Source organism: Syzygium oleosum, unplaced genomic scaffold, assembly GCF_021117445.2.
Source record: "Syzygium oleosum isolate NSW1041296 unplaced genomic scaffold, Sole_v2.1 Sole_v2.02, whole genome shotgun sequence".
Lineage (NCBI taxonomy): Eukaryota > Viridiplantae > Streptophyta > Magnoliopsida > Myrtales > Myrtaceae > Syzygium > Syzygium oleosum.
This window is the reverse complement of record NW_026607486.1, coordinates 2,382,550-2,410,317: the sequence shown is the minus strand read 5'-3', so window position 1 is coordinate 2,410,317 and position 27,768 is coordinate 2,382,550. Positions and strand designations below refer to the sequence as shown.

The window sequence follows — 27,768 nt, the reverse complement described above, 5'->3', positions numbered from 1 at the left end:
ATTTCGATATACCACAGATCTAAACATAGTTAACAACTATGACATATTAAACAGACAGTAATTGCTATAGTATCACAACATTAGGTGAGGTTCTTGCCTGCTGATTTATGGTTCGACCCCAATATAAGTGCTCTATATCACCACCCCTTCCACCCAATTTACTCCTACAGTAACAACAGCCGAAGAACACACCACCAACTGCATCGTTGACTACATGATTCTATACATAGATATGAGAAACCCAACCTCGTATATGTTAAAACTTAGTCGCCTACTAATTGAGACCCATCTAAAAGGTTCTTACAAGTTACAATGTTACTGAATCCTGGGGTTGAAGTCTAAAAAGCTCGGGTGGGGCTGTCCATTGCGAGTCTGCCCATTGGTAGAAGACTGTTGCATATGCTGCTGCTGCTGCTGCTGGCGGTTTGGGCCGCCGCCAAACTGATGCAATGGTGGCTGGTGAGCAGAAAATTGAGGGATTGGCCCTCCAAAAGGAGCGCCATTGACCGCTGGAATCTGGCCTGCGGCTATTTTAAGCCGTTGGACTTCCTCCTTCAATGCTTCATTTAGAGCTGCAAGCCCGGGCAAAAAGAAAGCAATTGAAACAGATACACTACGAAGCAACACACCCAAAAGCCAGAGAAAGAAGACAGACCATAAATTTATAACCAGATGCCACCGAAGAATCCCTGCAGAATATTGTAAACTTATGTCCAGCCTAAAGGATGGTCACTATTGAAGGACGAATCTAGGGAATGCCTGCTAAAAGCTTAACTTGTGCAATTCATGGGACCTATTAATTACAAACTTCCGATGATTTATCTTACCTACTCTAATTGTTTTTTTGGCTTGAATCTTACCTATTCTAATTTGGTTGTTAAGTTTGCAATTATATAAAACTGGAAAAAAAAACTCTTTGAAGAGGTAATCTTTCGATGGCGCAATTTCAGTATTTGACTTTCTTGAGCAGTCTCTGCCTTTCAGTACCTGTGTTCTAAGTTCAAGATGGAAATACGAGACATGCGCAATTTTGAACCTAGTTAGTTAATTAGGAATTCCAAGAAAGTCGAATGATTAAATTAAATCAGCTGTATAATGAGAAATGCATTGATTGCGTGGCTCTATCGCTAGCCAGCCTATTAAAATTAAATGAACTAGGATGGTTTCACTACTCCTTTGCTTAAGTTTGGAAGTTTTTTGGTTTGATATGGATAACTGCACATCCAAACACCTGCATGTTTGATACTATATACAGAGTAAAAAGGGGAAATACCATCTCGCAGTTGACCTTGTTGCTCCATAGCCTGTAACCTCAGTTTGAGTTCCTTATTTTCTGCCGTCAACCCTGTAGTATCTCTCTGCATCAAATTAAATGAGGTTCCCGCACATTAGCCTTCTTCAAAACATTATTAATTCTGCTTACAGTTATACATGTGCAGGGTGGGTTAGGTTTAAACAGGATAAAGGCCTAAGTGGAGTGAGTCGGGAATACAAAAGGACTAGTAGTGTCTCTCTGCATCAAATTAAATGAGGTCCCGCGCATTAACCTTCTTCAAAACATTATTAACTCTGCTTACAGTAATATTTGTGCAGGGTTAGGTTTAAACAGGATAAAGGCCTAAGTGGAGTCAGTCAGGAATACACAAGGACTAATAAAGACAGATTCAACGTTAGTGATATTGCGAGATGAACTAATGACTCGAGCATTACACCACCAGGCACAATAGATGAGGGACAAGCCCCGGGACTTCTTATTCATGCAAACTACCACTTAATTCCAAAAAGGAGCTCAGCATAAGTAATCAGTTGCCAAGCCCCAGTCTGGTAGAAAAAGTATCGACATCCAGATAAGAGAAAAATGAAGAAATTTGGGATGACACAGAACCCAAAGGGGTAGGTCCATGATCTTTAACTAGCAAACTCTATCCAAGCTACAAAAAGAAGCAGCGTAGAGCATAAAATTGAATAGATAACATAAATGATAACAAGGACGAAGATAACAAAGTACTTGAATTAAAAAAAATGAGTTGCCAAGTCTCTTTTAAAAGGAGCTACAATTTTTGCAGTAAAGCTCTGACAAGATTTCATCTTAGAAAGAACAACACCAATCTTATAAGGCTATAAATTATATCATCCTCCTCGAAGAGGATACCATACTTCATATCTAATCTCACCCTCCTCAAAGACAACCAGATCGAACAGTTGCAAGTAATTTCAGGAAACACGGGAAAGTAGGCAGATAATCGCAACAGTATATCCACAAGGACTTTTGCCATCTAAGCCTGGGGGAAATACTACACCTAGTCATCTTATGTCTCTTGATACCATCATGCCAAACAACTAATTCATCAATCACATTCCTCTATTTGCTAAAAAATGAGATATTTTAAGTAGCCCGGTGAGAGATGAAGAATCTATGTTCTGTTACATCTAAATAACACACGTACAGCAGCGGTACATCAGGCATATCAGTTCCTAGAGCTTCAACTTGCATCGCCAACTAATGTGCCATCCTTAGGTTAATATTCTGGTTCGTGGCTCTTCAGATCATACCTGTTTGGGAATGATAATTACCACTTAGATTAGTGCCGTCAAGATCTTGCATATCAATCTTTTGTTTTTTTTTGGTTGGCTGTTAGTTAATCCCTTTCTGCCCGCGGGAAAGGGGCAGAAGTTCTTCTTATGCACTTTTTTGAAGAATCGTGAAGGATAGGATGTTCTTAGTGGGTACCCTCGAAGGGTATTAGGGCAAGTAGGTGATCAATGTTTGGTGGTAACAACTGATGTGACTTTTTCTTCATTTGAAAGAAGTAAAAAGACTGATATTAGTGTGGGGTCGTTTCTTTATTATTTTTTTGGCCGACGCGACATACAGTTCAAAGCCGAAATGAAAACGTTAGCAAGAAGTCATGATCAAACCAAATCAAAGTAGTAACGAACAAAATGGAGTGGTTGCAACATTTGGATGCCACTTAACTTTTTCTCAATTCCATTGGTTTGCTTGCATAGAACTACATCCCACATAATATGAACTAAAAGGTTAAGAAGCAAAAAATAAAAAAATAAAAAAGTAGAGGCAAGTATGGGAACGAATGGGTACCATCAAGAGGAAACTTTTACTGAGATAAGGTAAGAGGAAACTATCATAGTTGAAAAGATGTAATGTTCAGACAGGTCCAAAGTTGCGATTTTAACCCACTCAGGAGTCGTGCTGGACTTTCTGAGGTAGCTATACCTCACATTTCTGAATATTATTAAATCAAGCAACCGTCAAATAAAGTGAAACCCAGAAATATTCCAAAGCTATATTCTGCTCTTCCGTGTAGAAGCATCCTTACCTTTTGTGCCCTTTTCTTTCTGGCCATAGACTCTGTTTTGCCAATTAAACTTTTACTCCATTATATGGAAATATCTACTTTAGACATATACACCTAGAAGAATCAATCTACTCCAATAAATATTCATAGCACGTGTTATTAATTGCTATGGCTTTTGATTATCAAAGAAGGGATTATATTACAAAACTGAAGTCTTACAAGAAAACACAGGAACGACTTGACTACGCCACACTAGCTGCAAGAAATTCCGTTGCACTCCATTCGAAGTTTTGTTGACTAGCTCAGATATAAAAACTTTAAAACTAATGATAAAATGCAATTCATCACAACACCTCTCAAATTCTAACAAAAATCCAGCCTAACTAAAGGTATAAATTTGAACATGTAGATGAATGGGGTCACTATAAATTAGAGTAGTCCTCCGGATCAGAAACAGCCACATAATAATGATTTCAAGCTATGGTGTCAATACTTGGACATGCTCTATCATCTTTAGTTTAATCCTTTCTGTTGTGCCCTCAGCATTTAGTCTTCTATTGTAGAGTTCTAAGTGGATCATTCTTTTGTTCACCTTCTTCTAGTAGAATATAACCAATTTGCAAGAGAAGTTTCAAGTGTGCTGAAACAATGATAGGATTTGACTAAGAAGAAGCCAGGTCCACCGAGTTAGATAAACCCTGCGCCCCTTTTTCCCCCTCCACCTCAACAACAGAAAGCCAACCTCCATACCTGCAGCAGCGTGACCTGAGCGGAGAGTGTGGTTGCCTCCGTCTGAAGTGTCTGTACCTTCCTCTCAAGTTCACTTGTGTATCGTATCTTCCTCTCCTTCGAACGTGCCGCAGACTGTCGATTCGCAAGAATCCTGCTCGACACGAATAAGTCCAGTAAGGAAAAGATACTTTCAGAAAGTAATTTACCAAGATAAACCCCCCTTGAGTACAACATAAGAGTGCTAAAAGTAAATATTCTCCGCCGAAACTTGACAATCTTTCTACTTACTTTAAGGACGGGTTCAATTAGACTGTTGATGATTGTAGGAAACAAACATTTCAAAATTATCTCCAACCATTTGCAGCACAACGGCACCAACAGCCATAAAACAATCGCAGACGCGAGGTCGAACGTGCAAGAACGCAAATTACCAGGTTTTCTAACTTCAGATGCTATGATTAGAAACCAGAAACGGCCGAAACATAAGATTGAGAATTATCTAACCGCAACTGTAGTGCAGACAAATGAAAATGATTGGGGCATATGCACATACATTGAAAGACCGAAAGTCAATACACAGCTAAGGGAGAGGAGAGCACACCTTTTAGCTCTCTTAGGATCAATCAAGGCCAGCTCAGCCAACCTGTCAGGAGCCATGGCCTTCTTCGCAGCATCACCCGCCATCAACGAGTCGAGGTCGAACGAGGCCGACGAAGATCCGTCCATCGAGTTGCTGTGCCTGTGAAAAGCCCTCCTCTCGGAGGCCACCGAAGCCGTCTTGGCGCCAAATCTCTCGTCGCCGCCGGCCCCACCGCCGGCGCCGGTCAAGCTCAGCCCTTCGAAGAAGTCGGAGTCGACGGAGAGGCTGCGGAAGTGGTTGATCGGGGGCGAGGGCCTGGAGGACGAGTCCTCGGAGTCCACCGCCATGGAGGCAGCGCCACCAGCGCCACCAGCGCCGCCGCCGCCGCCGCGGGACGGGGTGGGGGTGGGGGTGGTGGCGGCGGAGGAGGAGGAGGGGAGGTCGAGGGCGGAGAGGTCGAGGTCGGAGGCGTCGAAGAGGAGGAGGTCGTCGAGGCGGAAGGTGGTGTCGGAGTGGGCCCGGCGGTGGTGCGAGGAGTGGCGCTGCGGGGTGTCCGGCATCTGGTCGATGATGTCCATGGCCGCCGCCGCCGCCGCCATGAGCGGGGGCTTCGCGGAGAACTGCGGCGGCGTGGCCATCGGAAGGTGGCGGGGCCCGCTGGCGGGGTAGGATTAGGTGGCGGTGGTGGGTGGGTGGCGGTGGATCGACGACGGGGGGCGAGAGAGAGGGAGAGAGGGAGAGCCGGGGCGGGGGGGGACTACCTAGTGTGGCGTAGAAGTTGGTTTGATGGACTTTGACAAATGAGCGAAAGAAAAGAAAAGGAAAAGAAAAGACGATGGTGATAAATGAAGTGATGGACTGTCTGATTGAACCACCCCTTCCTTCTTCTATCTTTATTCTTTTTCATTTTTCTATTTTAATCTTGCTTGCTTTGACTAATTTGCTCAGCGGGCGATTCATCGATTTTTTAATCGGGAAAATGACACGAATGATTCCTGAATTTTAACATGTGATCTGTGAACTTTTAATTTATTCAATACAGTCCATGATTTTCAGCCCGATATACAATGCTGTTCCTAAACTTTTAATTTGTTCGGTTTAATCCCTGAACTTTTTATACATGCTCAATTTAGTCCCTAAATTATACGAAAATGTTCAATGTTACCCTTGAACTTGAACTGATGGAAAGATAACATTGAACATTTTCAAGTAATGAATATGTACCAAATATCTAGGGACCGCATCGAACAAATTAAAATTTCGGAGACGGCACTGCACACTAGGCTAAAGTTCAGCGACCATATTTAATAAATTGAAAGTTCATGAATCATATCATATATTGGATTAAAGTTCAAAGACTATCTGTATCATTATACCATTTTTCTTTAATTTAGTTTGTAAGCTATAGGAGACGGACGAAAGTACTAAATCCAGACATCGTACCGAACGTAACAATCGCACAGCAACATTAGCCACGACCCATAAAAGACATCAAACGTAGAAAAAATTTATAGACCCGAGCAAAGTCAATACAAAACGACGGGCACTTCACCGTTCCAAAAAAAGCACGAGCCATCTATCGATATAAAAGCTAGAATTTAAAAAGAAAAACCTCGAGTTGTACTAAAAGTGATGAAACTACATATATATATATATATTATCTTAATTAATAAGATTTCAATGTGGTGTAAAACGACATCTTGGACGCACCCTTTTCCCAATTATTGCGCACCATCCCTTTCCCCCCACCAAAAAAAGAAATTATAATAACAACAACAATAATGAATCCAAAGCAAAAAAAAACAAACAAAATCTCACAAACCTAATCCGTCCCGTCTACCAAATTCCGCAACAACCATCAATAATGTACTCGAGTCCGTCCCTCCACCTCCTCCTCTACACACCTGTCCGGAGATTCCCTCCGCCCCCCTTCCGACATCATCTCCACCCCAAAAAAAAACCAAAAAAAAGAAAAAAAAAAGGAAAAGGACGGAGAAAAAAGCAACTCAGGATGCGGAGTCACATCCGAGGCTTCTCCCCGACCGGTCGTGTCTGCGGTTCCGCTAGATCGTCCGACAACGACAGGCATCGGAAATCCGGAAGCGGATGGGCGAATGGGAAGGAGGAGAGGAGAGGAGAGGAGAGGAGAGGGCAGGGGAGGGCGGGGGGGGGGGGGGGCTGCTCCTCCAGAGAGAGGATGCGCCACTCGCGCGCCCCCCCTTTTTACTTTCCTCGCGTCAATCGATTCGAGGAGCGACCTCGGATGGAGGTCTGTCGATGGTGCGCTGCGGTTGAACTGGGGGCGCCATGATTGCGGGTGTTGACCCCGATTTTAACCACATCGTTTCTCCTTAACAGTGTTTACCGACAAACAGATCGCGGTCATGGTGCGGAGACCCCTTCGCGATCACGCAACCCCACATCGACGGTGAGGAATCGGGGCGTTGGGGGGAAGCGTGGGCCCCCCATTCGGCGGCCCATTGGGCTTTTTGTGCGGACGGGGAGGTTCAGAGGTTGGGCCCTTTCCTGGGCTCCTGTTTAATCTAATTTGGGCCTGGCACTCGCCAAGGCCCAGCAGAAACCGGGGTGGCAATTTCGGCCCGCCCCGGCGCGCGGATTTGGGCCTGGAGATGCGGCCGGGTCGCGCGTGGTTTATAAGGTCGCGGGTCTTTTATCGTCCTCTTTCGTGTTAATTTGGCTATTTCGCGATCGGTTTTTCCTTAAATTTTTTTTTTTCAAGGGATGGAAAATGCACGGCATCCTAAATTTTGAATGAACTCCTCTTTGAATCGCGCGACGAACGGGGGGGCAAGGAAACCTAAAAACGCGTCTCTAGATTGGGATTAAGGCATGGAAATTTGCTACGGGCCGAACACAAGGGCTGCCTCATCGATCGTGGTGAGGCGAAGAAGGGGGGGGGCGCGGCACGGCCGCTCCGGCCCGCCCCGTCGCCATCCCTCCTGAGCAAAAAATAAGCTCTCGTCACCATCGTTCTCTCTTTGTAAAATGCTTCTTATGGAAATAACCGTCGCTCAGTATTTCTTTCTTTTATCGACATGCGAGGAGAAAAGTCACGCATACTCACAACCCGACTCTCAAAAACCAAATGTTAGAAATATTACCCCTCATCGCCGCTGTTAAAAATATATCTCGAGTTTGAGCTCATGAACGAAATTTAACCTGAGATTAATTCTTATTTGTGGAGGTTGAATATTCCGAGCCGGATATTATGGACGTCCGAAGTTGAGCAATGTGTAATGCGGAAATTGCATCGGTAACGAATTCACGATCAAGGACGTACTTCTTTCCTTCTACAAGTTGGGACTCGGTGTGGGACTCGGTGAAGAAAGGAGACGAAATAGGAAAGTCAAAAGGTGGATTTTGTTGACCGAAATATACACTTTCCTGGCGGTGGCTATTTGCACGTAATTAAGGGTTTATTTCTTCTTCTTCTTTTTTTGTTGTGGCCACATATATATATATATATATATATATATATATCTTCTGCTCGTGGGAGTAAAAAGATATGGTCTTGAAGCGCCACTTTTTTTTGTGTGAGTGCTTTTTGGTGCAGCCGTTGAATGGCAGAGGACTTCATCGTGGCTGTGAAGGTGTCCTGGAAGCACCGCTTTTCGACGCGAGGCGCTTGTCACTGGTTTTCATTCGTGCAATTACATCCGAGAAGAGTTTGTGTTCAAGCAAAAATCTTGCGTTAAAGATTTGTGTATAATTCTTTCGCGAGATTGAGAGATTATTTCGTGAGGAATTGTGGGGCTAAACACTGCATGAGTTATTGGGTGTAATTGAGGCTTGGGAAACACTTAGAGTGTTTGAGCGACTCGAGCGTGATTGCAATCTCCATTGTATCGCTTGATTTATAGTGGAATTCGTTGCTGCTCTTCCCGTGGACGCAGGTCACTACGACCAAATCACGTAAATCTGGTGTCCGATTTATTTTCTCATTCTGTCAAATTTTATTGTTCGATCGCTTGGCTTTCGCAACATCTTTGTATATGAACTCCATTCTCTTCGCGTATATATAATGTCATTTTTGGGAATCCGTACCCCCATTTTCTTCAAGTGGTGTTACTGTTATTATCGTCTTCGCGTGGGTTGTCTTCTCAAGTGGCTTTTGGAAATGCTCATGAGTCAGATCTCCCTCTCCTCTCGTCCGTGGAGCAATCACACCGCCTCAGGGTCGCACTAGAAAAGACCTTTGTAATTCGAAGGCATCGTGCGCTCGGTCATATATCATGTATCGTGGAGTTTTCCCACCACTTTGGATCTTTGTTTGCTGTAGGGGGGGCACTAACACCGCCTTGTCAACATGTCATCGGCTCGTGCCTCGGCTTCGATTCGTTCAAATGTCTATAGTAACGTGTAACGGGATCTGTCGTGTTCGAATTATCTCTAGCAATTCGCATCCTGATCTTCTATTTGCGATGGACCGAATCGGTTGAGAAGGGTACGTACCTAATTAGCGAACGTGATGTTTTCTTGGACATGAGAGATCATGCCGATCTTTTTTTCATTTTCTACCGAGGCATGCTTCCTATTTTTCTTAGGTACTTCACTATCAGAATTACGTGCCATCGCCATGAAGCTAATGTCTACCACTAGCGAGTGAGCTCCTTTGCCTATAACGTGTCCCCTTGACCCGACAAGATCAAAAGTTGAACAAAAGCTGATGAGACTCTATCGAATCTTCAGAGAGATATGTATGTTTCGTACGTGAGCATGTACACACGATCCGTCCTCTGATATCATGAAAGGGTAATGGAACAGGCTTGTGAAATATTCGAGACAAATATGCTATCTCACAAATACGGCCCTTTTCGGACCTTAAATAAAGGACTACATTTTAGTCTCCAGAAATCACAAATCGATCCCCAAAAACTTTCAAGTCTTAGAAAATTTTCTAATCCACAGGATCCACAGGGTGACAAATGGTGAACATACCCATGTATCCAATTTACCTTATCAAGCTAATAGTGCAGCTCGAAACACCTAAGGACATCGGACCTTGAGTAAAAAAGGGAAAGTGTTTAAAAAGACATAGGAGATGTGTATGCTATAGAGATTCTCTAAACTCGGTGTTTTTTTTTATTGTTCTTTAAGTGATGAGGTGGTGTACCGGTCATCTTCTGCACACCTCGATCAGTCTACCTCCCAGGACGATCTTGAGAGCGCATTTCCTCAATTGTGAAAGATAATAATGCGCCAAGCACATACGAAACGATACGTTCTCATTGCATACAATGTCTGCGAATGGAACCGACAATTTACCGATTGAGTCATGATACAAATGAAGCGTGCCACGATGTTTCATATTCGAGTTTTCTTTCTATATTCCGTATTTCACTTTATATGTCACGCTCATGCCGTGTAAAATAGGTCCTGCCCATTGTTGTCGCTCTATATAAAGTATTGTTCCTTAGGGTAGCATTTATGGAGGCAAAAGATTTGTGTTTGTGTTCTTTTTAGATCTTGTTGTACACGTACACCAGCTATGTAAAAGATTCATTCAATGGACTTTTTGATACATGAAAATAAAACAGCTTTCAAAATCGTAACTTGCAAAATTTGTTTGCTAATCAAATGTGATTCTTGCAATGGATTCTTTTGACACGTCGTTATTGTTTTTTTGATAGTATTACTCTTTGAATAAGATTTCGAAGTCGTGTTTTAAACTTATCCTTAACTTTTAGATTTGACGAGTCTCACGTAAAAACTCACATAGTATGAGAATGGAGTGCATTCAGCACACCGGACCTAATGCTTCCCTTCATCTCTACCATTGTCCAAAATAATGTTAATTCCAAGAAGTATGGTACCAATGATTCATTATTCAGTAGTGAAGAAAGCATTAACGTCTCGTCCCTGCTTTACTCATTCCTATCTCCACTTATCATAAACAACTGTTGTTGTTGGCGGCGGCTTACTGGCGCTTTTCTCTACTGATCCAAAATTCTTTGAACATCCGACTAATTTTCACGTGACGTGGCAATTTGTGCAAGCTCGTTGTCCCGTCCACATCAATCACTTACCGCGGTACACGGGCTCATACTGTTTCGGGTCACTCCAAGATGAAGAAGAGCAAGGGGGGTAATTTATCTTTAAACCTTGAACGATGAGGACGAACACGTATGTCATTTGGACAACGCTTTTCTCGATTGTTTACTTCCCGAGGATTGTCGCTCTCCATACTTCCAACCCTCCAACGCTTCTGCAAATCTTCTGCAGTCGTCTTGCTTACCTCAAATCCTAAGTCCCACATCGCTTAAGTTCCATCACCAAGATGTTACGACGTCTAAAACCGATCGCAGCTACTTACGACACTCAGTTCGATACACAAAACAAACTCATCACTTGGCTTCCCCATGCACAGAAGTCATCTCAGCACCTGAAATTCCTACAAAGAGATCGGCAGTCACCAAAAGCGACATTCGGACACAACTCATTGCTTGGGCCTCCAAAAGACATGTACAGATAATGATAGAATCAAACCGGTGATGATGGGGGGTTGATCGTAGTGGCAAATACAAAAAGAATGGAGGTGCGCCAATCAAACAGAACCTTCACGCACAAAGCAAAAGTTCTTTAATGCATTTGGTATTTCGTGTGGACTGCACACTCCCATCTCTCATTGAATAATGTTATCTTTTGGCTGTCACTCTCTGATCTCTCGCAGACTTGAGTGCTCTCCTCATCAGACACCATTGTTGTGGCTTTCTCTTCATTGAATTAGGTCTAAACTTAGATGGGAGAAAAAGATCAGTGGATGTTGTCCACCAGACAATTCTTTATGTGCTGTTTTGGTGTGATGAGGACGTGGACCCATAGATATTGCGCAAAGATAAAATGATAGTGATACTAATTACCTAGGCTCGGTCCATCCGTGTCAATCTCGAATTTAACATCGAAAAGAAGGAGCTTCGCATTGATCGCACGCAGATTAAGTTGCACAAAATACGACAACAATAGTAACGCTTGCGCTGCGAACCCAGTCTCTCCGTGCGAAAAGGGACCGCATTTAGATATAAACTTCAAGAGATAACATCAAAGAAAAAAGGCACAAAAAGGAAGGAAAAAGAAGTGGATTAAGGGTGTGAGAATGAATAGTTTATTGATTAATTACAATGATCAAGATATGGAGATCTTGGGTTAATAGTAGAATATTCGGAAATTTTGATAGTTGGCTTCCCTTCGAAACTTTATGGTTTGATTTGGCAATCAAATTGGCAGGTGTAGGACCTAAAACAATACCCACGCTTTATGACTTCGGTGTCCTTTGAACATCCCATGGGTTGCATATATACAGTACAATATAGAACTTATCTCTATCTTGGCAAATATATCTCAAACACATTATATATACTGACATTGCCCATATATATATATATATATACTATCATAGCTGTCGAGGCGTTGCAGCTGTGAGGTGATCATCAAACACCTTACAAAAATTAAACCCCCCATTTTCACCAATGAAATCGCCGTGCCAAACAAACACCCCGGTAAATTTAGTAGCTGCGATCAATGGAAATTAGGGTGGCATCTTCTTAACTTAGCAGCCATCCCCTCCTAAATCAGTCAAACAAAATCATGTTATACGTATGCATGATTTGTTTATCGCCAGCAAAAGAGTGTAGCAATCTTGAATCTTGAGGACGAATGTTAATTGAAAAATGGGTCTGGCCAGCCATTCCACGAGTATAAAATGGAAGTTTTCGACTTTTTTACTTGAAAAAGTAAGAGAACTTCAATGACAACTTGAATGCTCGTTTTCTCGTCCAGTCATATCAATGCTCGTTTTCTCGTCCAGTCATATCAGTGGATGATATCCTTGTTATTCCCACGTAGAATCTTGAATTGAATTCCTTAGAATTGTTAGAGCCCATAAGCACGATGTTTTCGCGAAAACGAATTATATTTCATGCACCGGCATCGAATAATTTTGCTTTGAAAATCATTTTTTCTCGTCGAGATATGTATCCCATTAATGTGATTTACAACAGTCACATACGTTATATGAAAATGCTAACAAACCGCGCAATTCCCGCAAAAGAATTCGAAAGAACGAAAAAAAAAAAAAAGGAAAGAAAAGAAAACCATAACTTTCAAAACTCCCTGAAGTTTAGTTCACAAAACGAGATTCACTCTTCTTGCTCTCTCCTTTTGGTTTTGTCGGGCAACACAACACTCATGCTTTATCCATGAACTGGAATCTGCCATCAGTCTTAAAACCACGTTTATCCCTGTCGTTCACGATGTCTTTAAAGATGGTAATATGCCCTAATCTGTCATCGATCTCCATTGATAGATATTAGCACCCACCAAAGCCATTAGCTTTTAATTTCATGTCTCCATAGTTTTCGCTCTTTCCCATTTGCCATCATCTTTTCTCCAAGTCTCAATAGTCACAGCTTTCGGTTTCAGTTTTTTCTGCATACACCAAGGCCATTAGTTCACTCGAGAGCATACAAGTCATCCTATCATCCGAAGGGTTTGATTTCCTGATTTTATATGTTTTGGGTTTTGTTTCATGGATGAAAAGTTTTATGCAACCTGATTCATAGGGAGCCTGGATGGTTAGAGGAATCATCGCAAGTCCGGTCATGATCTAGGACACATAGGAGTGACTTTGCATGACGTTGGTGCGGACTTGGATACCGTAGATATTTGCCTAAGAGGTTAGGGATCGCGTCACCGCAAGAATGAGCTGGTAGAGCAGATCGCGGTCTGGCTTATGCTAATGAACTTTGCCAAGCTAAGTAATGTACTCCCGGATTTTACTCCTTTGTGCGTGTCTAGACATCAAACTCGAACTGCTCAACCATCAAAAAGGTTGTCCTCTCGCTTGAAATGCTCATGAGGTGGAGAGCAGCATTTATCAAGAAGTCCCATGAAGTCTATTTTTGTTGATGATCACGAGCTTTTGCATAAGGCACGATAAATGATGTTCATATTTGCGTGTAGCTTTTTGTATATAGAGGAAAAGAATTGGTCTTGATGTAGAATATGTTAATGAGCGTACCCCACCTTTTCCTCTACCAAGTTTGCCCTCTCCCACCATAAATACCCCCACCTTGGGCGTGTGCCCTCCCCACTCCTCTCTCAAACTCTTCTCTTCCTCTTCACTAGATTTCGCAATCGTCCCGAATCATACAAAACAACTTTCCAATTGCATCCCTCATGGCCTCCAACCATCCCTCTTCCTCTCTCAGTGACATTAAGCTCACTCTCCCTAACCCTCGCAACACCGTCCCGACATTGGAACTCGAGGGCCAGAAGGAGTTTGACTACTCGAAGCGGTCGCAGTGGCTGCGGGCAGCGGTCCTCGGGGCGAACGACGGGCTCGTGTCGACCGCGTCGCTCATGATGGGCGTCGGCGCGGTGAAACAGGACATCAAGGCTATGATCCTGACTGGCTTTGCGGGCCTAGTGGCCGGGGCGTGTAGCATGGCCATAGGGGAGTTTGTGTCCGTGTACTCCCAACTGGACATAGAGTTGGCCCAAATGAAGAGGGACAAGGAAAGGGCCACCAATGGACAAATGGACAAAGATGGAGAAGAAAATGGTGATAATGGAAAGGAAAATGGCTTGCCCAATCCATTGCAAGCTGCTTCAGCCTCAGCTCTCTCCTTCTCTGTAGGGGCCATGGTGCCACTCCTGGCAGCCTCCTTCATAAGGAGCTACAGGGCTAGGCTTGGGGCCGTGATCGCGGCCGTCACTATTGCACTAGTGGCATTTGGGTGGATCGGGGCAGTCCTGGGGAAGGCGCCAGTCGTGAGGTCATCGCTTAGGGTGTTGATCGGTGGCTGGTTGGCCATGGCAATTACCTATGGGCTGACCAAACTGATCGGCGTGAATGCTCTCTGAAGAGCCCTTTTGACATGGGGCATCAATATGTGGGAGTTTCTTTCTTCACGTTGAAGTCATGTCCTGTTAATTACTTTTGCTTTGCTTTGTTCTGTTTTGATTAGGGGCACTGTTGTAATACATAAAGTAAAAGCAGGGTCAAAGAGTTGGTCCAAGCGCTTACTTAATTAGCAGATTCTCCTATTATTCCCTTTTCTCATAGTGATCAACCTGAAAGTTTGTACACGCAAAAACTAATGGATGATTTATCTGATCTGTGTTGATTTTCAGAAACTACGGCGATCCATAAGCCAAAGACAATCAACAAAGTAAATAATTTTTCGTCAATGACCATCATAAACTTTGCATAGATCATGTGAGAAAATACATCTCATTGAAAATAATTTTTTAAGCCAAGTTGGCTTACGTTGGAACATAAACACATCGGTATATATAAGGTCCTCATGGATGTGTTTCAATAACTCGACCGACCATAATGACCAATTTCACTGCTCATGGAAGCTCTGCTCGAGATGATGTGGATGGATCACTTCCAGTCATGTTTCCTACTTCTTTTCCCTCGAGGGTGAAGATAATTTGGCGATTACATATATAAGTCTAAAATAATTGGTCATTACTTACTTTTCCTTGAAGCCAGAGAGACTATCATTCATTCACTAATATGGGTTTCTTCGAAGAGGGTAAAACCCGAGACTCTGAGAGGATTTTGTCACGGTCTCAAGATTTTCCATGCACCAAGGGCCGTGTACGATCGAGAGAGAACATGTCAAACTAAAGCTTCCGGAATTTTTCTAGGGACAGGCAATATTGTAATTGTACTGAGTTCTAACGTCTTCCTACATTAAATATCGGTAGTTGGTAAATGAAGAGATGCGATATTCATCAAGAGTCGATCAACAGATGTAAAGAGCATGAGTTTTTGTATAAGTAGGGTGCCCTCCCTTGGCTTAGGCACTCAGTCGGATACATTACCAATCATGTGCTAGGTCTCAAATTCAAATAGACCGTCCCGCATTTCTGCCATCTCCTCTACAGAACTGAGGGACACTTGCCATCATTTTCCGATTGAATCAAATCAAACCGAACCCACTATACCAACCACATTTCAAGTGATGAAATAGACTAATCCAGGCTAATGTATTCCATCAACAAATGCCATCTTCCAACAAGGGCTGCCCCGCCTGTCCAAGTAATCGTAGCGGGCTGACAGGACCGCGTTCCTTATTTTAATGTGCTGGCGCCCGCACGCCTTGCCCCCAAGTTGGAGGATTGTTTTTTCTTCCCTCACCTCAGGGAATACCCCCGAATTTTATGTCTGAACTACGAAGCCTTTTAAGGTCTTGCTTAGGACCAACCATTCAGTATTGCTCGTTCAAAGAAAACAGCTGTCCTACAAAAGCTGCTGCAGCAAATGATAGCAAAAGTTGCAAAAAATCAGAGCCAGAGTCTATATATCCGTGAATAAAATGAAACATCGATCGATTGCACATTCAAAAGCAACGTAAGCCAAAACTGTTGCAAAGATGGGGACAAAAAGTGAAAAGCTGCCAGAGAAGTTGCCTGCATCTTCGTGAAAGATTACGCAATTATTCTCAGAACTTGGGCGCCGCACAAGGGCACTCACTGTATATGGACCTTGTATTTCTCTCGAAATCACAAACTATATATGCTAAAGGAAAAAATAAATTGAGATGACAACGCTCAAGAACCAACACAAGTCGGTTGGACAACAGAGGGACTTCATCATTGTGGAACAAAATGATGCTGGGCTCTCCCCTTCCTCCCTCTTCACAAAGGGTTCTTTACCTCAAAAGTCAATGGTCTGAACGATATCCACTTCCCAATCTTCGATCACAACGGGCGCATCGTAGGAGCCCCATATGGGAAAGGAGAGGTTCTCACAAACAATCCACTGTCTCATTGTATTTTGAAAAGGTTCTTCAGCTTCACCACCAGCCTCCATTCTTCTAAGGATAAGTCATCCTGCACATAGGAGCTAAAAGCTGAGCCACAGCTATCGTTTAACATAGCTAATGAAATGTAAAACCTACTTTTAATCCAGATTTACCCTGTAATTCGTTTTGAGAATATCAATTGAGCTCCTTGTGATATGACTAACAAGTTCATCTTCCAAGTCGAAATGCCTGCCAAACATCTTCTGCTGCTCCTCTGGATTTGAGCTAACAATCTAAAAAAGAACCGCATGAATGTTTAATACGCAGACTAGAATCCATACTCAGAATGCCCAGACATGAGCAGAGTTACTCGAGGAAAATTCCAAAGTTACAGCCTACTACATGATGCTTAAGTGTATACTCTGAAGTCACATATTAAGATGAGTTAGGTTGTTTCCACGGCTACTCCTCATGGCCCCCAAAAAAAAAAACTGTTGTAAAAGGATTTCAAAATTAACAAGAACCTAAAGTTAGAAAACTGTACCTTAATGGCAACCTTCTGGCCTTTCTTGGCAGTATCAACTGGTTTATGATTGTTTTCAATAGAGGCAATCCGACCAATATCAATGAACTCTCTCTGTGGAATACAAACTGGAGTACCAACCTGTCCAAAAGGAGTGACACCAAATTTGCTACTTAAACATCAAAGAATGCTACATCGTAAATTACTTGAGGCTAGGCACTGAACTTATTCCTTAAATAATCATTCAATGGTCGAGAATAGCTAAATGTGGAAAGAGGGTTATCTAAATAATCTGCCAGCATATGCATAACATAAGGATCGGTGTTCTTCTCAAAATTTGTTCTTTGCAAAGATTAGGTCCAAATAACCAAAAAAAAAGGGTATATAACATTATGAGCGGTTTACAAACGATTAGACAAACTCAATTGATTGCTTCATCTATAGAAATTGATATCAACTTAATCAACAACGCAATTTACAAATCTCAATACAGTCCTTTTTATGGAATAAATAATGTCAAATCTAAGCTAACTCATGCCTAGATGACAAATCAGAAGAGAGGGGAAAGGAGAAACGTTCCTTCCCTTGATCATGTCAAATCCTTCACTATATTTGTGTAAATTCATATACTATATTCATGTCTTTCACATGATTATCTCCAACAGCAATAGCTACTTATATAAACACAAATAGCATTTCTTTATATTAAGATGTTCGCAGATAACTTAACAGTACCTTGGCAATGCCTTCAAGAACATCAACCCCCAAAACAATGGGGTCCTTCTTGTTGAAAACACAGTTGGGTAAAATTTTGAGGACACATGGGAAAACTGCCTCGTCAGCAGCTTCCTTCTTCTTCTCCTCTTTAATGTTGTCAATGTAAGCCTTAAATTGGTCAAAAAGGTGGTAAATGATGTCCGCAATAAAGATCTTCACTCCCAACTCATCTGCCAGTTCGCGAGCTTCAGGAGTCACTTTGACATCAAAAGCCAAGATTGTGGCATATTCCTTCTTCTTTTCAAGCATTACGCTGGCTTTCATCACATCCTTCTTATGGACAGGACCAATGCTTATACCACTGACAGGAATACTCACTGCAGGGGACTTCAAAAACTCCAGCAATGCTTCCAAAGAACCAAGTGTAGATGCTTGTACACATACCCCTTCACCACTTCTATCAATCCTGCCCATAACAGATTTCATATCTTCCATAGCTGCCTGCTTCACATCCTCCAAATCGTCATCAGGTCCCACCACAAGTAAACCAGTACCAGCAATAGCATGTTCCAGACCCTGCACCAGTGTAGTTGACAAGTCATTACTAATTGCAAGTTAAAATAATGTCCACAAAATTGGAAAGTTTGGTTCAATGAAGGAATGAAAGCCCAACATGACCCTGCTTGGTATTAGCCTTAATTTCCACAAAATGAGGAAATAATAACCTGAGCAGTGATCTTGATACCCTGAGCAGCTTTGATCTCTTTATGGTGCAGATATGTTCCCTGAAATTAGACAAGCACCAGTCTTAACCAATGCATAATTGTACCTGTAACTAGCAGGAAACAGAAACAGTGCCAAACAGGACACAGTACAACTGTCATCTTTGGTATATCAAGCAAGAAACTACTTAGAATTCGCAAAGGATGAAATTAAAAAAAAGGGACACTAATAACAAAACACTGAATAAGGAAATACAGTTGACACGACAAGAGGGCACTTAAGCTCATGTCTTACCCTAGTTGATCTAAGTCCTGGTTTTTTTTTTTTTTGGGTCTGATCTATGTCCTGGTTTATTAAGAAAGTTTCTAGCCAATGGCATGGTTATGCTTAATACACTGATCTTTCTTGGGATTCTTCTGGGATAACCAACCGCATAATCCATGTCTCGCTCCTTTTGTGCGATGTTAATGCGTCCTCATCCATTTTGATCTATCAAGTTTGCATTTTAAGCAACATCTGAAACCTAGGCAGGACATTGATGCCTACCGTCTGCTATTAAATATGAGATCATCTAGCTCAATGGGGAATAGCATATACACAAGAACCTAACGGCCAAACATCTCATCCCAGAATACAGACCATTATTTCAAAACCCGAACTCCCATGGTTCTAAAGAATATCTCAGGATTAAAACAATTTTAGGCATCCCCTCTCTCATTATCGACAAGCTATGCAAACTCAACGTACGGCACACAGCGAAAGGTGCCATATGGGACCACAGCATCTTTCTAGGTACATGGGGTGAAGCCCATAATTTTGCACCTTTTGACAAGCAATGCAACTTTACATAGCGAACACTCTTTTTTGCACCTCGACAACAATCTGAACCTGTCACGTTGTCATTCTAACGAATTTTAACTTGGACTATGGACATATTAGACACACGGGAAATCCCATTAAGAATTTCTTAACTGCACAATAAAAATGTCAGCTCATCTATAACTCTAAATTAGCCTCCATTGTCTTTTGTTCCATAAATTCCATGTAAAGAGTACGACTGCCTGAATTTAAAGTGTAAATCAGACATCGCTAAGACATTGGTTGAGATTTTTTTTATGAGAGATACAAGATAATCCCGAACTTATCATGTAGTACACCTTTCTTACTATTCCCATAAAAAAAATTCAACTCATCTTCACTAGTACGATGTTACACTTGCACGGTCTAGATCTTGCCCTGCTGACAGAGGACCTCTTCTCATGGACCAAGTCATGGGTTTGAAGGTCCTTATTGCCCCTACCACAACTTAATTAGCATATGAAGACAAAAGCTAATATTAGCACAAGAAGATTGACTTTTACCTTTTGCTCCCAACATGTCACAGCATACACAATAGAATCACCCGGTTTTCCACACATTATATCTTCTTTAGACTCCTTGCCCCCTACTCCTCTTTATATCAACCCTATGCTTAATGGCAACTTAGCAATTTGTGTTTAATTGAGAAAAACTGATTATTATCACTTAGCTTCACTCAAGCATGTGTGTTCGCACGATTCTTACATCAGGTAACAATTCAACAGTATATTATTCTTTGACCGCACATGGTACACATGCTAAAGAGGAAACTAATATCGCACACTCCCTAAAAGAAGAGGCCACGTAAGAAGTTCACAAATTAACGGTCCTACATGCTTTCTTATTGGCTTACTTAGCAACACTAATTTATTCTACAGAATTCACCTAGGAAGTTCACTTTAATGTTTTTAGTTTGAATTATACTTATGTATACTGCAATGCAATATTTTAAATAACTCGCACATAAAGTAGATAACCCGCTATCTAATAAAGAGTTAAAATTAGTAGCTCACCTTAACACGAAGTTCCTTCATTGGATGGGGGGTCAACAAAGCTCTAATTGTAGTGGCAATCGGCTCCTGAAAGCAAGTAACTTGTTAGAACTTCAAAGCTGTCAGTATGAACAAGAAGTACAACAAGAAGTCAACATATGGATGCATGCCTGCAAGCCACAGACAACAATTTGGTCTCCTTCATGAAGCACACCATTAACTAGAACAACATCGATAGTTGTTCCATGGCCTTCAACCACCTTGACCTCCAACACAGTACACTGGAAAGCAATTTGAACACAGGGTCAGGTTCTTCTGCTGAAATTTCCATAAAAAACTAAAAACAGAGTATGAAGGAAATGAAACACACCTGAACTTCATCCCTAAATGTTAATTTTTCGACCATTGTCTTCTGAGTCCACAGAACCAGTAATAGCAACAAATCTGGGACTCCTTCGCCACTGTACCATGTCAAGATGTTAGTTGATATGGAAGAAAGTAAAACATCACAAATGAAGAATAGATAATCAGCAACCACAGTGAAAGTACAAAGGAAAATGACAAACCTAATAGCACTTGTGGGCACAATACTGGAAACTTCACCCTTTTCTTTATTTTTGTAATATAATTCAGTGTTTAGGCCCTGCTCCTTGAACTGAGTTGTAATCTAGAATCCAAAGAAAGACATCCAATAAAAATGTTAAGCATCTAATAGCCCCAGGATGGGAATCTAATTCATACAAAGACAAGTAGGAAACAACTAGAACCTGCGTGAGCCTCATATTGAACTCATTCTGCACATCTTTGGTTTGTTCCTTCATTGCCTTCATAATTGGTGCATTTCGACATGTTTTCCAACCATACAGTCTGTCTACCTAGAGAATTTAAAGATAGTTGTATAGTGAAAAAAGATAAATTGACTTTCTGCATTGTGGATATATCTAGCTCAAAAGCTTTTAGTACAATCTCACCTTATTTAGTGCCACAATGAACTCTGTATTTCTCGACTTCAGAAGATTTAATGATTCTATGGTCTGTGGCTCCAAGCCATGCATGATGTCAACCACCAGGATGGCAATGTCACATATACCTGAACCTCGTGACCTTAAATTCCTGAACGATTCGTGTCCTGGGGTATCAATAACCAGTAGTCCAGGCACATTCAGCTTTGCATCTCCCAGTTCCTTAGTTCTCTCCCTTATGTTCTCGGCTGGGAAGTATGTGGCACCAATCTGCTGTGTAATACCCCCAGCTTCACCTTCCTGCACATTAGTGCCTCGGATGCAGTCTAGAAGCTTGGTCTTACCTGTATCAACGTGCCCCATAATACAGCAAATTGGGGAACGGAGGTTGTGTCCAATTGGGTTAAATGTGGCGTCAGAAACAGCTACTACTGGTACAGCAGCAGCCCCTTTTCCCCTGTTCTTCTCCATAACTGCAGCTTCTGGCCGGCTTTTCCTTGTTTCAACTACTTGGGACTTTTCAGGCTCGGAAACGATGGCCTTCTTGGGAGCAACAGCTGACTTTGCAGCAGCAGCAGGAGCTACCAAATTGAATTTCAATAGATAAGGTGGCACCAATAGAAGTAATGAAAGTGAATCATAACTCAACTCAAAAAGCAAATTGAGTAAAATTACCTGTAGTACGAGACACAGGTGCTGCATTCCTTAACCCCTTTTTTATAACTGGTTCAGGCTCAGAGTCGGCCTCTTCATCAGCAAAGGAGCTTTTGACAGAGATATTAATATCATCCCAGCTCTTTGCATCCCATTCCTCATCATCCTCTTCCTCCATTCCGTTCTCTTCAACTGCATCAGTGACTTCTGACTTCTCCTCCACACTCATTGTCTCTACTTCTTCGACATTCTCTGAATCCACTGTATCTGCCTCAATCACAGGCTCCGGCACAATTTCCTCTGATTCTACACTCTGTGCATCTTTAGCAGGGGCAGCACCATTTGCCTGGTGCTGAGCTGGTTTTGATTTCTTGGACTGATACTTGGGCCGTTTTGTCGGGGCACCACCAGTTTCTCCAGTAGATATATTCACACCTGCAGCACTAGCAAGTATCTGGTTCCTCATGGCCTCCAACCGCCGAGCCTCTTCCTTCTGCTTCCCTGTTAAAAGCCTACCTTCCTGTTTCTTCTTAAGAAGCTTCTCTTTTTCCCTTTCCTTTTTCCTTCGCTTAGCCTCCTCTGCTTGCCTCTCAAGTTCTTCTTGTCTGCGTCGCTCCTCTTCTTCCTTCTTTAGTTTCTCCTCCTCTTCTCTTTTCTTCCTCTCTTCCGCTTCCTTCCTTCTAGCAAGTGCCTCCTGCATCTCCCTAACATGTTTTGGCACTTTCTTGTCAGCAGCTTTACCCTTGGCATCAACCTTTTTGGCACCAGCTGTTTCACCCTTTACTTCCTCAAGTTTTTCTTCTTTAATGTCACCAACAGCAGAAGTGGCAGCTGCCGCTGCAGCTGCTGCTTTCTTCTCTTTTTCCTTTTCCTTCTTTTTCTTCTTCTTCTTTGCTGCAGCAGATCCCAAACTTTCTTCTTCAGCTTCTTTTTCGGCAGCAGGTTCAGTAGGGGCAACTGCCTCAGGCTGGACAGAGGCTTTCTCCTCTTCCGGTGGTGGCTCACTAGGTTTTGATACAGAAGGCGTTTCACCCAGCTCAGCAAGTATTTTATCCAAATCGTCCTCTTCCTGAGCAGTCCTTCCACTTTTCTTCTTCTTCTTCTTGTTCTTAGAAGTTTCAGGTGCATCCTCACTTTCCTTACTCACTATAGAGGCAGTATGCAGCACAGTCAGAAGTAGATTCTATAATAAATCAAACTTTTGATTACAATTATTTGTTTTTTAAAACAGAATAACGTTGCTAAGCAGAACATCGAAAAAACTCTGAAAAAGCAAAAAGTGCCACTCTGTACAGTGGAAAAACAATAACAAAACCATTTTCGTTAGCAATATCCTATGGAGGCTACATAGAGGATGTCATTTAGGGGCTATACAATTATGCCAATCATAGGAGGAAAAATCTTTCATTATGTCTGCAAAAGCACCTCAAATCCTTGCCAAGACATATGCCTCCTAAAAACAATCAAATTTACGAAGACGATATACTTTGATTAGAATCAATTAAAACCTGGTAAATGTCCCATTGGAAATCATGTTCCTCTATCCATGACAATGAGTGGGGAAAAGCAACCAAACTTTAGTAAATTAATGTAAAAGTACCGCTAAGCCTTTTCTCTCGTGAAGTAGGAAGGTTTTATACGACCCTTACCATTGTATATTATTTCATTCACTAAGTAAAACAGGAAGGCAGCAACTTCTTTATTGGACAGAATTTCAGCCTTTCTTGCTTTAGTGATTTGTTTTCAAATATCAAAGTCATTGGATAAAAAAAAGTAATTATTACAAGAACCAATCACTGAGCTTCAATGCGATTCAATGCATATCTACAATGACAAGCGATAAGCAATGTAGATTTTGGAGTCTTTTGCACATACCTGCCAAATCATTCAGTGGTACATCGGGTTGCTGCGGTTCTACCACATCAGAGACAATGCTACTCTTCTTCTTCGAAGGTTTTTTCTTCCCTGAAAAGGAGAGAGCTAGACTCTCATCCGTGTCAACAGAGTCATCAATGGTTTTAGGAGCTTCCACTACAGGGGAATCATCCTCATCACCTTCAACGGCAGCACTAAATAAATTCGTACTCTTCTTTGAGGGCTTAGAAGACTTCTTCTTCTTGCCCGAAAAAGTGATAGCAGCAACATCTTCATCGTGATCTTCGTCTTTCTTCCCTTCCTCGTCTTGTTCACCTTCATCAAGAAAGGCTGTACTAAAAGAATTGCTGTTCATTTTTGAGGGCTTGGAAGACTTCTTCTTTTTACCAGAAAAGGTGATAGACGCAACGTCTTCCTCATCACCCTCATCGTTTTTGTCCTCATTTTCTTTCCCTTCATCCAAAGCCCCAAAACTCGAGGCAGTAAATGCACTGCCACCTTTCTTGCTCCCTTTAGACTGCTTTTTTTTCCCCGTAAAAGCAATAACCGGTGCTGCCTCATCATCACCGTTACCATCTATTCTATAATCACTGTGGATCACCTCCCCGTCATCTCCTTCCTGATCATTTAAGGCATCAAAAGCTGAAGAAGCAAACGAGCTGCCACCTTTAGTATTCTTCTTGGAAGGCTTCTTCTTGCCCGAAAAGCTCACGACCGGTTCGTCCTCCGCATCATCACTATCCCCACCACCAGTCACACTAGACGCAACAGACACATCCTCATTATCTTCACCCTCTTCTCCGAGCAACCCGAAATTCGAGGCCGAGAATGCACTGTTTCCTCCTTTCTTCGATTTCGTTTTCTTTCTCCCTCGAAGTGCCATTGCCGGAGCATCCTCATCGTCCTCTCCAACCCCCTTCTCCACATCATCATCATCCTCCTCCTCCTCCTCTTTCGTCGGTCGAGCCCTCGCCGCCCCCTTTACACCCTTCTGCTTGCCGGCATCAGGCAACCTCTCCTCCTGAACTTGCGCCGCCGGCTCTTCGGATAAATCAGCCCCGACCGAGTACTCGTCATCGTCGATGACGACTGCCTTCTTCTTCGACTTACCAGCGGCCACAGGAGCTTGACCGTCCTCGTCTCGCGTGGCAGGCTTCTTCCGCCCCATCCAGATTTAATCTCCGACGTCAATTCGACAAATATGTTCCAACGAAACGGAAAATCGGTAACCGACTGGAAACGCCGCCTGCCGGGAGTACTCAAACAAATCACTATCGGAAAATCAGAACAATCGTCGAGCTAGATCCATTCGATTCGGATCAACAAGCACAGAACAGAACCGAAACGCGAAAAACAAAAACAAAATCAGACGACGCCACAGAATCACGACGAGCGACCGAAAGCAAGGCAAGATTCTCTCATCCGAGAACATACGAGAGGCCCCGCTCATACCTGTACGCGCGGCGGCGGCGGCGGAAACCGCGGAGCTCGCCGGGGGAAGAGCTTCGCGGCGGAGCGAGCGCGGCGGCGCGGAGGCGCTGCAGAATTTTCGAGTCCGACGTAGGGCAGAGAGAGAGAGAGAGAGAGAATGCGTGAACGCCGGAGCCGAGAGAAACGATAGAAAGAGTGAAGAGAGAGAGAGAGAGAGAGAGAGAAGTGAAAAGAAGAAGAAAATATAGGGCTGCTGCGTGGGCGAGGCGTTACACTGAAAAATAATATTTTGTTTTTATGGTAAATAAAAAGGATAGAGGGTGCCTTTTTTCAAAAGAGGACCTTAAGTGGACAAGGTATCAATTAAGAATTCAAAGTGCCAAACTAGTATCAAATAAGGACCTGAGCTCGCCGGCGGCCAATAATGTTCTCCGTACGACGATCGACCGATATTTCCAAGACCGGAATAGGGCCGAGCCCGAGGCGGTGAGGCTCGAGCTCGCGGCCATCCGGGCGAGCTCGCCGGCGAGCTCGCCCGGATCTGGCGAGCTCGAGCTCGCCGGCCATGGTGAGCTCTGCCCAGATCTGGGCGAGCTCGAGGAGGCCGGCCTCGCCCGGATCGCGTAGTCGAGGGCCTTGGCGGGGCCGTCGCCGGAGGCGATGGTGTCGCGCGCGAGTTTGAGGAGGAAGGGCCTGAGATCCGGGTTGTCGAGGGCCGTATCGGGCGGGGCGGGGCTGGCGGCAAAGCCCGAGGACTCCGGCGGAGGCTTCCGTGGGGAGAACTTGGAGCGGGAAGGAGAGGGGGAGGGTGCCATGGCCGGCGAGCTCGAGCTCGCTGAGACCGGCGGGAGCTCGAGCTCGCCGGCCATCCGGGCGAGCTCGGCCGGCGAGCTCGCCCGGATCCGGGCGAGCTCCGCCCTCGCCGCCCGCACTGCTGACCATGGCGAGGGTCGGCATGAGCTCAAGCTCGCCCGGATCCGGGCGGAGCTCGCCATGGCCGGCGAGCTCGAGCTCACCCGGATCCGGGCGAGCTCGCCGGCCCCGAGATGGCCGGCGAGCTCGAGCTCGCCCGGATGGGCGAGCTGCCGCGAGCTCGAGCCTCGAGCCCTCCGCCTCCGTCGGCGAGGTCGCCTCGCCCACCCGGCCCGGTCGAGGCGACCCTCGCCGGCGTCGGGCCGGCGACCTCCACCGGCCGGCTTTGGCCTACGCGGAGGGAAGAGAAAAAAAAAAGAAAAAGAAAAAAAACAGAGATGAAATGTACTATTCCTAGAACAGATCGTGCTCGGTCGCGTGGCGAGATTTGACCGGCCGGCGAATTCAAGCCCTTACCTGAGACAAATTGAGTACTTCGGACCCCTATTTGAGATTGATTAAGCACTTCAGGTCCTTATTTGACACCATATTCACTTTGGATCCTCTTTTGAGAAAAGAACCCCACTTGGGGTTCTTATTTGACACCATATTCACTTTGGATCCTCTTTTGAGAAAAGAACCCCACTTGGGGTCCTTAATTGGAATTTTCCCGAAAAAGAATTACCAAATTTTTATGTTAACATTTCGTTTTTTGGTCGTAAAATTTTTATGTTAACTTAGAGAAAGATAATCTTGATAATATATACGTTTATGGTCGCAAAAAATTTTATTCCGTCGGTAATTTGAACAGCAACGCCTGACAAGAATTTGAATCTCACTTCATACTCTAAAATTTTTCTGCCTAATTTAATAGTTCATCTCTTATGGAAAGAAATTCCCGATATAACTGGATATTTAGTTGCCTTCTCTTATTTGGTAATTGTTTTTTATTTATGTAATCGACGTATCCTTCTCCAATTTCCTAATTATTTTGTCATGTGAGAAAGATAAACGGGTTATTAAAACTTATGGTGCCTTTGGTAATTATTCTATTCTCGAAAACAATTTCTGCTCAAAAATGATTTTTTTTATTCCATTCCCGGAAACAATTTGAAAGCATTTAGTAACTGCCCAAAATTTCTATTCCTGAAATAGAAAAAACAGAAATGCATTTGGTAACTGTACAAAATTTCTTTTTACTAATAATATTTTAAAAAAATTTCATATTTCTTTCTTTTGTTTTCCTTTTCTTTTTTTCTTCTTCTCCTTCCTTGGCCCATGGCTAGGTCGCCGGCGTTGGCAACTGGCCACAGGCGAGGGTGAGGGCTGGACCCTCGCGACCTGGGAGAGGGCCGCCCTCGCTGGATCTAGCAAGGGCCGAACCCTTGCCGCCACCCTAGCTAGATCCGACAAGGGCGGCCCTCGCCCAGGCCGTGAGGGTCCAGCCCTCGCCGGTCACCAGAACTCACTAGGAAAGAAGAAAAAAAAAAATTTCTTTTCCATTTCTGATTTTTGTTCCCATAATCAAGAATCAAATTTTTTTTAATTCTTGATTCTATTTCAAAACTGATTCTGGGAACAAATTTGTGCCCAGAAACAAAAAATTTACCAAACAGATTTATGTTCTTTTTTTGTTCCCTGGAACAAAAAAATAAAATCAAGCACTTTTTGACCGGTTACCAAACAGGCCCTTAGTGTTTAACTCAAATTCAAATATAAGAATACTCTGAAAGAGTAAATAACTAATGTTCTAATTATAATGCCTCGCCAATTCA

General features: G+C 43.2%; 3 protein-coding genes across 4 annotated transcripts; 1 reads left to right on the top strand and 2 right to left on the bottom strand.

The window, feature by feature from the left end:
• Positions 1-26: 26 nt before the first annotated feature.
• Positions 27-5,363, bottom strand: LOC115684638 (transcription factor VIP1). Its single transcript, XM_030609460.2, has 4 exons — positions 4,651-5,363; positions 4,068-4,200; positions 1,274-1,358; positions 27-572 (listed from the first exon to the last, which is right to left on the bottom strand). The coding sequence occupies exons 1-4, from the start codon at positions 5,265-5,267 to the stop codon at positions 316-318; spliced, it is 1,092 nt and encodes a 363-aa protein (XP_030465320.1). The 5' UTR covers positions 5,268-5,363; the 3' UTR covers positions 27-315.
• Positions 5,364-13,424: 8,061 nt separating this feature from the next.
• LOC115684625 (vacuolar iron transporter homolog 1-like) lies at positions 13,425-14,712 on the top strand. The gene has a single exon (XM_030609439.2). It carries the CDS (start codon positions 13,825-13,827, stop codon positions 14,509-14,511), a length of 687 nt encoding a protein of 228 aa, XP_030465299.1. The 5' UTR covers positions 13,425-13,824; the 3' UTR covers positions 14,512-14,712.
• Positions 14,713-15,973: 1,261 nt separating this feature from the next.
• On the bottom strand, positions 15,974-25,353 carry LOC115684702 (eukaryotic translation initiation factor 5B-like). Of its 2 annotated transcripts, none has more exons than XM_056308952.1 (14): positions 25,163-25,353; positions 23,711-24,981; positions 21,857-22,981; positions 21,191-21,762; positions 20,987-21,094; positions 20,786-20,886; positions 20,590-20,680; positions 20,390-20,500; positions 20,241-20,306; positions 18,372-18,431; positions 17,665-18,222; positions 16,951-17,070; positions 16,580-16,699; positions 15,974-16,494 (listed from the first exon to the last, which is right to left on the bottom strand). In XM_056308952.1, exons 2-14 carry the CDS (start codon positions 24,876-24,878, stop codon positions 16,429-16,431), a joined length of 4,266 nt encoding a protein of 1,421 aa, XP_056164927.1. In that variant the 5' UTR covers positions 24,879-24,981; positions 25,163-25,353; the 3' UTR covers positions 15,974-16,428. The 2 variants fall into 2 exon arrangements, with proteins under 2 accessions (XP_056164927.1, XP_030465411.2); XM_030609551.2 differs by having other exon boundaries at positions 23,711-24,956.
• Positions 25,354-27,768: the final 2,415 nt, after the last annotated feature.

Coding starts and splice junctions, on each gene's coding strand:
- LOC115684638 (XM_030609460.2), bottom strand. CDS start 5,267: ATGGCCACGCCGCCGCAGTTCTCCGCGAAGCCCCCGCTCATGGCGGCG. Junction 4,201..4,650: donor GATCCTAAGAGAGCTAAAAG/GTGTGCTCTCCT, acceptor CGTGTCGAGCAG/GATTCTTGCGAATCGACAGT. Junction 1,359..4,067: donor CTCAGGTCACGCTGCTGCAG/GTATGGAGGTTG, acceptor AATTTGATGCAG/AGAGATACTACAGGGTTGAC.
- LOC115684625 (XM_030609439.2), top strand. CDS start 13,825: ATGGCCTCCAACCATCCCTCTTCCTCTCTCAGTGACATTAAGCTCACT.
- LOC115684702 (XM_056308952.1), bottom strand. CDS start 24,878: ATGGGGCGGAAGAAGCCTGCCACGCGAGACGAGGACGGTCAAGCTCCT. Junction 21,095..21,190: donor TCATTGTGGCACTAAATAAG/GTGAGATTGTAC, acceptor TAAATTCTCTAG/GTAGACAGACTGTATGGTTG. Junction 20,501..20,589: donor CATTTAGGGATGAAGTTCAG/GTGTGTTTCATT, acceptor ATTGCTTTCCAG/TGTACTGTGTTGGAGGTCAA.